The sequence below is a fragment of the Anser anser genome, assembly GCF_964211835.1.
Source record: "Anser anser genome assembly, chromosome: 2".
Classification (NCBI taxonomy): Eukaryota; Metazoa; Chordata; class Aves; order Anseriformes; family Anatidae; genus Anser; species Anser anser.
The window spans coordinates 128,850,017-128,863,379 of NC_139721.1; the positions used below are offsets into that span (position 1 = coordinate 128,850,017).

Sequence of the window (13,363 nt, forward strand, 5' to 3'; positions counted from 1 at the left end):
AAGGCCCTGGAAACCTCCCCTTGCCTTGCTGCTAGACCTCCCCAGGGGGTGACCAGCGACACTCGGACAGCCAGGAAGGTGCTGGGGGCTGCCAAGGGGTGCAGTGCTTACCCTCTGTTCTGGAAGAGTTTCATGACAGAGGTGAGGCGTGAGCTGTGACCAAAGGTAGAAGACCACAAATGACCTCATACTGGTCAGGACAAGGAGCTGTTCAAATCCTTTCTCCTCCCCTCCCTGCTAGGACATTTCTGTCCGAGGAAGATAGGGTATATAAATAGGGTATATAAAGCAACAAGCGCTACCATGTGACTAGTCATCCAGAGACAGCTTTTGTTCTAAATTTGTAAAGCCTTTTTTTTTTTTTTGAATGTAACCCTTTGTTATAAACTTGCTATTTCAGCTTTATATGATTTTGGGCCTATTTCATCATTACACATAATCCAAGAGAAACCCGGATGTTAAGGAGGAGCCCGTACTTGTAGGAGTAAGCTACAACATCAAAATCTCCTGTGATTACAAGGAGTGCTTTAATGCTGAAGCGCATCAGAAGCCAGAGTCCTGCAGATACTTGTCAGGCTGAGAAAAATGTAACAGCGCTGGTTGGACTGAAACGCTGAGCTATCTGAGATCAAAACTGTACCTCATCAGTGCCCCTTTTAAAGTGATGTGGCATGACTTTACACATACACACACAAATGTTGCTTGTTCGATTCATACGGGAGGGTGGGTATACTCTGCATAATTAGGACTAATCTAATTACTTAGTACAGCTGGGGCATATATATTGGGTACCTTTCACCTGATTTGCAAAGATAAGGGCATGCTGAAGGCTTACAGAAGCATGTCTGGATGCTGACTAGAAAGCATTTGGTTTGCCAAGAGCGCACTGCCATAATGAAACAGAAATTCAGGTGGAACAGGGTATAAGTGCTGCAGGTACTTGAAAACCACCAGTTCGCTTTTCTGATGACTACTATGCAATTAGCAATGTAACAGAGCTGCCTGCTGGAAGGCGTAAGATGTAAAACTTGTTTCGGATGCCTCTCATGTGACATGGTAAGGGCAAATCCCACTCACTGTCTGCAGAGAAAAGCACAGATGACGAAGCAATCCGCGTAACATGGGGAAAAAGATGTTGCTCAGCCTGTTGACATTTAAATCTCGTTGTTCTTGCTCTTCTTCCCTATGTTTTAAGAGCCGTTTGTGTTATCTCGCAGGAGGGTAAGTCTTAGCAAAGAGCCTGTTGCATGATACCATGTTGTAAGAACATGCCTAGTTATTCTGCAGAACAAACCAAAAACTTGCAGCAGCATCGTGGGTTAAATAAGAGTACTGCCTAGGGCTGCGTTGTTAATAACTGCTCTTTTTTTTATTTTTCTTTTTTTTCTTTTTGTGCTTTTTTATTCTTAACAGAAAAACCAAGCACTTGTGAGTGAGAGTTTCAGGACTGAGAAGTATATTTGCTTCCAGTGTTACAGAGCTGATCTGCCTCTTCAAACTCAATGGAGAGAGGTTCCCTCCTCACGGCCAGAGCCCTAAATCTTTCCCAGGAGAGCTGGGAGCGACATACAGCTCCTGCTTCAAATGCTCTGCTTCGCACTCTTGTCACTCTCTTCACAAGTGCTGGTGTGTTCTGGTTCAAAGGTGAGGGATCAGAAGTGCTTATGCTGACTCTCAGGTCTCTGAGGACATGTGCCGTTAGCCCTGACAGGCCGGGGTTTGTATCTAGTGCTTTTGTTTTGGCCTGGCCAGATCTTAGCAGAGAATTAATAGGACTTTCCCAGTGGGAAAACGTGCTGCCTAAGGAAGTTACTGGTCAAGGTGTTGTAAAAAATCGCATTTCCTCCCTTCTGTGAGCAAACCTCCACCAGGACAGTCATCCCATACCACAGCTTTTGCTTTCACCAAGCAGGCATTTTTCAGCTCCTCTGATTCCACCCAAATCCTTGCTGTCAATCACTTTGGTTGCTCTCTGAATTTCTATTTGTCAAGCTGCTCTACAGCAACGGTGTGCTCAGAACCGAATGCAGCGTTACTGAATTGCCCAGCAAGTGAGAGTCCCGTGTCTCAAACTACGTTTTCCTGATGGAAACCACTGTGGGTTCACCTACTGTCAGTACCTCGCAACCCTACAGTTTTCAGTCTCTCCATACACTCACTGGTAGTACAGATTTCTCTTTCAGCTGCTGGCTTGTATGAGGTCAAATACAATTAGCTACCTACCTATAATGTCTAAATAGAACCTATGGATTTTCTCCTCAGATATTGACCGGGTAAAAATCAAATTACAGTTTCTCTCTCTATCCTCAACATTAGGACACAGGCTGTGGATCACAGACATAAAGGATTCACTCACTCATCAATGTGTGTGACTAATCTCTAACCCTGATCACATCTGACAGCCTTCAGTGTCTATTCCAAATGCTTTAGTAAAAGCCAAAGGATCAGTCTCTAGAATTCCCCAAATTATTTGTAATCATCAACAAAAGAGGTACCTCTGATTACTAAGTTGTAGTATTTCCCCATTAGCACATCCCTACCGTTTTAGTACTACAGTAACTCCATCAACTGACTCCCTTACTGACCAGTAAAGCAAATTATCTGGACTCCCGCTATGCTGCAGAAGGCTCACATTCCATAAATATTTTCTCCCCTGCCTCTTAACAATAACTGCCACCCCCACCCCATTTCACGTATTTATTTTACACAGATTTCCACCATCTCAGTTACCGATCTCACTTCAGTGCACCTGTACTAATAGGCCTTTTGTATTTCCTTCCCCTAGATGTCTGTGGAAGCTCCTTTCCTTATCTTCCTGTCTCTTGCTAAATCGTTCTTGTTGATGCCTTTAGCTTTACTCTTTGTGGCTTAAACCTAGTCAACTGATGATTCGCAGCGCCTCTACTCTCAGAGCAAGGCTCCCTCACCTCTTTGCAGCCAAACTACAGAGCACATGACTACAATGCTTAACTTGTAAGACAAAGTCATGTTTTCTGAGGCTCTTGTTTTTCTCTTCTCAGTTAGGAGCTCATGTTTTGACATCTCCCACTGCTGCCAGCATCATCCGGAGGAATGAGAGCAGAGCAGAGTCCCTTTGTTACATAGCGGGCTGCTTCCTCTGCTCGGGCAGCGGAGGGCATTTCTCCGGCACACAGCCAGGCTCTAGTGCTGCTGTCTGAGGATTAATCCACGATCTCTTGGAAACCAAACTTCGACTAATTCTTCAACTTAGTTGTTTGTACCGCACTGCAGGAATTTCAGTGACTCATAAATCCTGTTATTTCAAAGTTAGGGAAGTGCTTGAAAACATCACATGGAGCTTGGTCGTTCTAGCCTGCTTCCCAGAGCAAGTCCTGCCAACCATGCTGTGTTACACCTCTGTGCTTGGGCTTTCACCTCGTGTTTCCTGTTCCAAAACAAGGCACGGTAAATAAGATGCGTGACCGCTGCCACCCTATATGTATTTTTGGATGCCAGACCACAATACTATGACTTTCTGGAGGGCAGCCCTCTAGCAAACAAAAAAGCAGATGTGAAAAGGAGAAGTTAAGGCAATGTAAGGATCAAAGCTGAAAGGAAGGCATTATTTAGCTTTCTTTGTACTCTTAACCAACTCTGATATCAAGTATAACAAAAGCAGAACAGGACAAACTGCAAAAAATGAAATAGAGAGCAAATATTGGGAAAGATTGCTTTGATCTACTGACAAATTGTTGCTTATTTTCTGCAGTTTAGTAAGCCCATTAGAGCAAGACTATTTCTTTCTATTCTACCCTTATCTCCGCTTCTGCAGCCAAATAGCTTGACTTTTGCTAGCGATGTCATATCGCCAATTCTTGTCTCACACTGTTCTCTGTCATCTTTTTAGATGCTCAGAAGACCATTTGGGATGAAATATCCAGCCTTTAGTATTCCTGTAATAGGCATTGCTTCATTTTTCTTTGCACGTGAAGAGAGTATCTAAAAAAATAATTGTTCAAAAAATTTGCTCAAACATGAATTTTTATTTATCATCATCTAAAGCAGGAATACCTCCCTGAACCTTTCTCTTTTCATTTCTTACAGCAAAGTGACCTAAGACTTCCAAATTCCCTTCTCCCCTTACATCCCTGTGGGATAGGATGATGTTTGAGAACATCTAGCCAATGTTGTTGATCTGGGTACACACAACAGGTTAGTCAGATTTTTCATGGTCCTATTATTATTTTAATTAAAAGTGCTTCGACTTAAATAGCCCTTACACATTTCAAGGCCTTGAAACATCTTAGTGCAGCGTAGCTGCAACAACCTGCTGAGATACTAAGAGAGTGTAAAGGTTTTAGACAGCGCATCGCTTAAGTTTGGAAGTAAGCTGCTTTAAGCTTTTCCATTGCACAGCAGCAGCACTGAGGTGCAGAAGCTCAACAATCTTTCACTGCCCTTGTGTATAAAGATACTTCAACTTAGTACAGATAACTTTAGTATTTGTCAGAGTATCCTTAACTACTATTAAGTCCCATCCCCCTCCCCCTTTTTGTCCATTATTATTATTATTATTTTTTAGTAAAACTATTTCAGAGGATAAGCATTAAGGAAAAAGATGAAGATAAAAGCACAGGTGACTTCAAAATCATTGCTATCTTAAATGTAAGCCAAAGTTATCCACAGTCTTCTAAAACCATGCCAGGGGACCCTTGAGGTTGTCAATGGGACTTCAGTCTATGACACCTTTACCCCTAAATATGCTCTTGCCATGCTAGAATACTGCTTTAATATAGCAACAATAAAAAAACGTTGCAGGAACTTAAGCAAACAAGCAAACAAAACTTGTCGCTTTCTGATACACTTGGGTTTGAGAATCACTAAGGCTGCACAAATGAAATACAGGAAAGGGTATAGGATAGACCAAGTTTAGGCAGCTATGGAATTCATCTAACAAGCCACACTTTGTTGTTGTTGTTGTTAAATAATAAACTTTTACAAATGTGAGTTTAATAGCTTCTGTACAGTTGTGGATTTTCTGCAACTCCAGTTGCAACTACATAATGGATTTTGGTATGTTCCTCAGTTCCTGTGTCAAAAGCTGAGTAACTGGCACAAGCGATCCAGTGCTAAGTGAGCCCTAAGAGATGCACATTTCTTAATTTGAACAAGTCTTAGTACTGCTCCAGAGACCCTGCTCGGAAAAACACATTTCATAAGATTTAAATGGGACTCCAAGCCAATGTATCAGTATTTTGTTTGTGGGTTGTACAAAGCCTGTACTGGTTCATTAACAACAATAACAAAAACCAGATGCCTTACTTCATCTGCAAAACAATCACCCGAAAACTTTAATAGAAGCAACCCAGTACTGTAACGTAACATATGCAATTTTATGGTTCGTGTACACTGAGCGCAGGGACTGAGGAACTCCCATTTCTACTGGAGCAGAATGGCTGCAGAGTGCCTGCCCATAGCTTATCATCCAAGATCTTACATTTGTTCATGCTATTTTAGCAAGCTGTCTTCCTGCAACAGCCTTTAAGTAGGGAACACGTTTAAAGTGAAGTTTTAAGTAGGACCACGAGTCCATAGCAAGATCTGAAATGTTATCTTTGACGTTAAAGAAACAGCCAATTGATTTATGTATAACATAGAGTCATTTTTTTGCTTTCCTATTAAATAAGAGGTTAAATGATTTTAAACCATCAATAGGAGTGCGTGGCCAAGAACTGATATTCTCTCCACCTGACTCTAGAACCTCCTTTGGAAAATTTCTGACCACTGCTTTATAGCTTTGTATCTTTATATTTATATATATTGCTTTATATCTTGGCAAAATACATACCCTCATAACATCAGTTCAGTATAGGTAGGGCTAATACATGCACCCACCAAGATGTGAGACCCAGACAACCAATCTGCGTCATGTCATGTAAATGTAGTAAGTAGTTTTACAATTGCTAAGAAGTTTAATCTAAGGTGTCAAAACAGCAAACAGCAAGTTTCGTATTCTTGCTGAATGCTTTCAAGGCTGTCCCTCACCAAGCGTATGACATTAACGCACGTAGCATGACCTCAGGCAGAACAACCAGCAAAACCGAAATTGTATCAGCTGGGAAAGGGAACTGTCTCCGGGGTCACAGAGGTCTCCTGTGCGGTCTGTTCCTTCCCTGCCCAGCCACAATTATCAGAGGCTGCACGAACCCTGTAAGTAAGAGACAACAGGCAAGGTGGTCCAACAAGCAGGCTGGCACCGCATTAATTTCTTTCTAGCATTCTATTCACAGTAGCTGTGAATGCCACACCAAAGAATTCCTGCCTTTGACAACAGGTTTTTAATACACGTTTTGCCCATACGTTCACAGTACAGAATATAAAAGGGAACTTCTACTAATAAATTTTATTTTCAGTAGCTTATTTCATGGATATAAAAAGTCAACTCCAAAATAACTACAGAATGAAAAAAAATTATTTTAAAGAGTTTATTACTGCAGAAGACTGAGATAAAATGAAAATTTATCTCAGAGAGAGGCATTTTAATTCATGACTCAATCACAAAATTGTGTATTTGAGGTGTCATGGAACAGCTACAAAAATGTGTAATTTCAGAATAAACGTACAAGTCTTAAATATTTAAAAGTTCTAGCGGTGGTGGCTTAAGAGGTATCTTTCCCATCACAAACCTTTTTGCTTCAAACTGTTTCAACTCTTCTGCTGTTAATTCACTCTTGGGTGTAAATAACTTATCCGCTGTAGCGCTGTTTGTGAGTGCAGAAGGCGCTGGTGTTACGTTATGTCCAGAGGCAGAGGCAGTCTGACCAAATAAAGTACTGCTTGAATGTGAGGGGGACGCTTGTGCTGCTGCACTAAAAGCTCCAAAAGCTGGAAGTGGAGTGCTGCTTGAAGAGTTCATAGTGGAAGAACTGCCAAAGCCTGAAAACCCAGAAGTTCCAAAACCGCTGGTTGTTTCGGAAAGCTTAAATGAGAAGGAGGCTGCAGAGGGAGCTGATGGGCCGCCAAAACCAGCAGGATGGGAAACGCTCGTGGAGGACATCGCACCAAACGCAGGAGGACTGCAGCCGGCAGAAGAGCTCCCAAAAGCAGGGGTGTTTCCTGACGAGGGACTGAGGAGACTGGAACTTGTTTTAAAGGAGAAATTGCTGGCACTGTTACTGCTGCTGTTCACAGGAAAACCTGCAATTATAAACGCATTTAGAATGGAATTTAGAATTAGATATTAGAATAAACGCATTTAGAATTTAGAATACACCTGCGATACTAAAGCACTGCTCTATTTCAGTCCTGCAGAAGAAAACTCAAAAAATGTTGGTTCTTAATGCAGGAACTTACTTGACACCCCAAAGCTGGATGTTTGCTGTCCTCCAAATCCAAACGAAGGTAATGGCTGCATGACCGCGTTCTTTAACTCAGAGAGCTTTAAAAATTCAAAATATATAAATGAAAACTACATTCCAAAGCAGGCAAGTATCTTTCAGTAATTAACAGGAAAAACAGAACAGCTGCACCATCCAATTTAACACAACTTAGACAAAGTTAGACACTGATCATTTTCACTAATTGCATGCAATTGCAGGTATAAACAAACTGCTTTGAGGCTATTCTCTGTGAAACACCCCAGAAGTACAAATATCTTCACTGACAGGAAAAAAAAAAAAAAATCGATAAATTGCAATGACCAAACACCTCTCTGAGCTCTCGTTTTCATCTCATCTTTTCTAGTCTGTTTTATTTGTGCCACTGCTGTGGCTTAATCTGCTCTCTGACCTTGACACATCTAGTCTTCTGTGCTGCAGTCCAAATCCCACCTCCTCACCTTCAACCCTGGACATACCAAGGGGTCTCTTTTCTTAAACAGAAACTTTAATGCACTTCAAGCAGACTTTAGCTTGATCAACTTACTCTGTCTCCCTGATTATTTAATATAGGCTTTAACTGTTCCTGAGCATCCTCTTCTAGATTCACAACTGTTTACCAGCTTCCCAAGACCAACTAGCCTTCCTGTCTTCCCATTTTACCTAAACACAGCTTCTTTTCTGTACCAAATACGTATCAATTTCTCATTCTGGCGTTACCAAAATGCTCTATTTATCCTAAAGTGGCTTGGAGGACAATTCTGTTCTGGTCTACTGATTACGCTTCAGAAAAGCCATCATCAGCACAGGGGAAAAAAGGTGGGGCCGGCTGTTGGCACACTGCTACACATGCACATGACCCAGACCCATCCTTAAGGTACGGTTACTCCCATGTGGCTTGCAGTGATGACATTTTCCAACCCTGGCTGCTGCTTTGCTAACATCATCCTGATTCACTACTACTTTCCTTAGGTAACTAAAGAGTTTCATTTCCAATCCAACTTGCAAGTAACTCACTGATTTCATGATTCCAGAGAAGGGTGGCTTTGACACCCCAAAGTGTGTTCAAAGACTTCCATGTTCATCTGACTCACGCAGTGCTAGAGCATTCACTCACACTTCTACCACCAATAAAAACCACACTGAGGCAGTTCTCAAACTGCAATTGTTCTCTTATGCAATTCCTCCTTCCAGACTTTGCAGTTTCTCTACCATTTCCTGATTACTGCCAAGATCTTCATACTGCCAGTCTGCCAAACATTTTCATGCCAGGCGTTTTTCCTCAGAACGATTCACGTATCTACCATTGTAACTGCTGCTAAATCTAGGAACCAAACTTTATCAGGTCTCAGGTTATTTAGTTGCAAAAAAAGGATGCCCTAGAAGAATCATGCGTATTTGCTTGTACAACAGTATCCTGAGATCTTCAAAGTAATACCAAGCACCTAGTTTTTTTTTTTTTTTTTTTTTTTTTTACAAAGTTGTGCAGTTAAACCCTTTAATAACAGCTGAAATTTCTATGGAATATTTGCAAGATCTCTTCATTAAAAACAAGGTGGCATATTACAACTGTATCTTAGAAATCATTTATTTAATAGCCTTTTTAACAGAAACTATGTGAATCTTAAAAAAACCCGCAAAGATTTGCCGAAGATTAAGCAAAAAATGACATCAGAAACAGACATATTTTACCCTTCATTAACACTCACCAATGCTACTTTTGTTGATGCATTTAAAGCCTTCAACTGCAGCAGCCTGTCCTTCCACTCTTTCGCTAAATGCTGGACAGAATTTAACTAAAACGAGGGAAAAGACAAGCATGTTTTTATTAGACTTAATAAAATGGAATTAGAGTGATCTGATAATAAACTGAAAGAAAATTTCTAGAATTAGAAAAAGTTCTCTTTTAGCTTAATGAAGTTTTTCTTTTCTTTCTCGAAACTTCAAGGCGAGGAGCTGACATTTTTATTAACCCAGAATTCCTTCAATTTTCTTACTATTGCCCTATAATTAATTAGTTAATTTATTTTACACTTTACGCAACAGTAAGATTAAAAAATGTCCCAGAGCTTTCCAAATCTAAGCTCTACCACTGTCTGAAACAGTTGCTTGCAAAAAAAAAATTAAAAAAAAAATCTGAGTTTTAAGTATAGAAGACTAAGCTTTTCTATCCTTGTTTTTTTATCTGTCCTGTTTATGTATGGGCTCACTAACTAAGCTGAAGTACTAAGATTTGTCTTAGTTTCTCCCACATTTTCAGAAAAAAAAATAACCCCTTTCAAAACATAGAAAAATTTAGAACAATATAATAGTATCATCCTAAAATACTTAGCTTTGCAAAAATTAACTTTCTTAATTTAAATCAGTCCCTTTGATGCAATCCGACGGGTTGCTGTCGGAACATACGCACAGTAAGTAGTACTTGTGTCTGGATAACTGTGATTAAAGTGTTAAATAAGAAACCCCAAAGTGATTAAATAACTTATTTTTCAGGAATTTCTAACTTGTATTTCCCACATTTAAGTTTACAAAAACACCTTATTTGAAGCCTAGACTGACAAAATTTTCCTTAAAAAACTAAGAAAGTATTCTGATGTCCCAAATGCCTGTAAGAGCAGAGCACTTAATCTTTTTGTAACTAAATTTCTTAATTTTTCAAGAAGACCTTGCATCATGAACATCAATAATTCTTTTGTGTCTAGTCACATGCTGCAAGATCACATTATTTGGTATCAGCTCTTATACAACAGACTGGAAAATTCAGATTTTGACCTGGTTTATCAACAGAAACACATGCTTTGGATACTTGAATATTTTGTGAGGACTGTATCGTATAATTGTCGGAGAGATATAAGAAATTATGACAGAGCACTCAGACTAGCAGCTATTTTTTTTTTACTATTTACTGCACAGTAAGTTAAAAATACTTTGGTATTCTGATAATCTCCTCAGGTCTGGTAATCAAGTGAGTCAAGAGTTGCCACCCAAAGAGAAGTAGCAAGTCCTATAGTGAAATAAAAAGCCAGTTGTTTTAAAATACTTACATAGGTCTGAGCGTTATTGTTTGCTCTGCAGTTATAACACTCCAGACGCAATTCTTCTGGCGAGATATCTTGAAAGCCTGTAAGAATATGAATGATCAAAAATCTCAAAGAAAATATAACTTCCAGTCACCCTCTCTAGTTAGGATGAAACGGGCCTTGCTACACCATCTGTGATAAGTCAGTTACAGTTTGTGTTGCAAAAAGGATTAATTACAGAAGATGTGAGTATGCAAAATGGATTTGTCATAATCCAACATTCCTTCCTGTTGCATCACAAGGCAAGTGATCACCTTGCAAACAGTTTTATATACACATAACAGGTGTGGATAAGTATAAGGAACATTTTAAAAAGTAGCAGTGTACAGTGACGCTACGAACATTACCTACCTGTAATATTAGGCTTGTCTTTCATAGGTGAGTAAGATGAAAACATCCATTGTCCTGAAGATTCCCAAATTTCCATGTCTTTCACTATACATTCACTAGACAAAAAAGCATAAAAACAAATGAAGGAGAAACTAGGCAGACAAAAGAAAAACACCAAAGCAAAGTCAAATTCAAGTACCTAAAACGACTAAAATTAAGTTTAACACTAAGTAGGACACTACACTGGATGAACAACAGAAGTACGCACTTCTCTGTGGAAAAAAAATGCACTCATTCTGCAGGATACGTGTGTCCCTTCAAAGCACTTTACTGTACCATCTAAAGTACAGAGTAAAGCAAGTAAATTAAACCAGGTCTTCAAAAAAATCCCCACGAAGTGTGTTTAACCCCTAGATGGCATATGCTGTCACAGGCTATTCCCTGAAGCTGCACATCACAACGCACTTTAGAACTTTCTCAGTATTAGAAGATGATACAACGTGAATGAATATGCACAGTATTAAATAACAAAATTCAGTAAAGGGAGAGGCGATAAGAGAAGTGCTCTGTATGTGTTTTCGGAAAAGAATCAAAAGCTTAAAAAAAGCTTTGGCAGAAGCACAACAACAGAAGCTACAGCAACAAACTGAAATCCAAATGTAAACAAACAGTGAAAGGTTAAAAACTGAAGTGGAGATGCAGGTTATTACACAGTAACAAAACATTACAGGCACTCAGACGTTTGTAATAAAATACACGTCTTAATTTCTCCTTCCTTATCGTCCTGTCTGCACCTTAAGCAGCCAACTGTCTTACCGGTACCGCAGCTGGCTAGCTGCCCTGCCCAGGTTCAGAGCAAGGATCCCTTCCTTCCCATGCTATCACAACTCAAGAGAATTAAAGGAAGCAGGGTTTTCTGTGCTTCTCCTACACATCCCAGCTACCCTCCTCGGGATCACACCCTCTGCATTACCCAGTAAACTTTTAGCTCGCTGTAAGCGCTTCCAAGGAGGCAGGCTTATAACTTACAGAAGTCTCTCTTCTTCATCCCTGTAGCCATCACCGAAGTTTTGATTGCTTAACGCGGAGAACCTGTTCTGAGAAAAGTCCGCGCTCCTGCCGCCGCTGCCGGACGACCCCAAGTCGGAGGAGCCGAACGATCCTCTGCCCGGATCTCTGCTGCCTCCCCACGCGCTGCTCTTAAAGGCAGACGGCTGAGTAACGTTGGTGTACCTCTGGTTTGCGGCGCCCCACCCTCCTCCTCCTCCTCCGGCAGCGCCTGCTAACGGAGAAGCACAGCTCTCAACCCCCTGAAGGCAGCCAGGTGAGCCCGGCGCCCCGCTGCCAGCGGCCCCCCGCCGCAGCCGGCTCCGGCCGCGAGGAGAGGCAGCGGTGGCGGCTCCCCGCTGCCCCGGTACCTTGGTGGCGCCCTCCGCCGCCGCCGCGGGGGTGCTCGTTCCAGCACTTGTCGCCGAAGCGGCAGCGTCCCTGCAGGAAGAACTGACAGATGGCCATGGCCGCCGCCACCGCCGCGCAACCGCCACCGCCGCGTCACGGCCGGGCGCCGGGGAGCAGCGGGGGCTGAGGGGGGAAGGCCCCGCCCCGCGGCCGCCGCCATTATGCGTGCTGCGGGGCGGGGCGGTGGTGAGGCACTGCCCCGTAGCGTCGGGTTAAATGTGGGAGGCGGCCCATAGCACAGAACAAGTCAAGGGAAAAGTGAGCAGCGATGCCCGGGGGGGTACGTGACAAGGAGCGTCGTGGCCTTGCACGAAGGTGAAGCAAGCAGCAGTGTACGGCCCCACACAGGTGGCAAGACATCGAGGCGCAGGGCCGCCACCACAACGCCCCTCGCAAAATGGCCGTGACGGTGGCTCACTCACGCCCCAGTCCTCACCCAGCCTGCCGCCCTTCTTCCTTACACATATTTTTAAGAAAATACCACTTGAAAACAAAGTTAGAAAAAGGCACTTCACATTTTTAAAAGCGGATACAAAAATCAAACAGCCTGTACAGCCTAAAGAGTGCAGCAATCACTCCCGTGTTTACAGTATTTTAGAATAAGGATCAAAAAGGGCAGGGACATTTGATTCTTTCAAAAAGAAAAAAACATGGGCGAAAAAAGTGTTGTAGATCATTCACTTACTACTGAATAGAGAACCGAGGTGCACGAACCCCTTTAAGCCCTCGAGTGCATCTACTATTTTCCATACCTACAGAGTTGTTAAGAAGTATAAGAAAATCAGGAAGAAGATTACAAAAAAAAGCTCAGGAAACTGGAATTACAGTACTTATGACATCTTCAGAAATAAAGTTGACTAAAAAAATCCACACCACCAGTGATGCGTAAGATAGAGGTAGGCAAGCATCAACGTTATAGTCTCATAGAAACAGACCTGCAAGAATGGGCAAGTTAGAAAAGTGACAAAACGGGGATGAAGATATTCATGAGCTAGCATGGCAGCGGGACAGACTTGCGTGTAAGTTTGTGCAGTTTTTCCAAATAATGTACACAATATTGACACTGATAGCCTGAAAAGTTGAGCTTTATGCTGGAAGAAAAATTGTGATCACATTTAGTATCGTGGTGGCTGGAAACATTTACAAAACCAGAGATTA

The 13,363-nt window shown here is 41.7% G+C and overlaps 1 protein-coding gene across 2 annotated transcripts; it reads right to left on the reverse strand.

The window, feature by feature from the left end:
• Positions 1-6,352: 6,352 nt before the first annotated feature.
• Positions 6,353-13,253, reverse strand: NUP42 (nucleoporin 42). 2 transcript variants are annotated; one of them, XM_083824509.1, is made up of 7 exons: positions 12,166-13,253; positions 11,777-12,026; positions 10,769-10,863; positions 10,382-10,458; positions 9,047-9,133; positions 7,315-7,399; positions 6,353-7,158 (listed from the first exon to the last, which is right to left on the reverse strand). In XM_083824509.1, exons 1-7 carry the CDS (start codon positions 12,260-12,262, stop codon positions 6,590-6,592), a joined length of 1,260 nt encoding a protein of 419 aa, XP_083680635.1. In that variant the 5' UTR covers positions 12,263-13,253; the 3' UTR covers positions 6,353-6,589. The 2 variants fall into 2 exon arrangements, with proteins under 2 accessions (XP_083680635.1, XP_083680634.1); XM_083824508.1 differs by having other exon boundaries at positions 11,777-12,029.
• Between the last annotated feature and the right edge of the window lie 110 nt (positions 13,254-13,363).

Coding starts and splice junctions, on each gene's coding strand:
- NUP42 (XM_083824508.1), bottom strand. CDS start 12,262: ATGGCCATCTGTCAGTTCTTCCTGCAGGGACGCTGCCGCTTCGGCGAC. Junction 10,459..10,768: donor AGACAAGCCTAATATTACAG/GTAGGTAATGTT, acceptor ATATTCTTACAG/GCTTTCAAGATATCTCGCCA. Junction 9,134..10,381: donor ACAATAACGCTCAGACCTAT/GTAAGTATTTTA, acceptor CCCTCGTTTTAG/TTAAATTCTGTCCAGCATTT.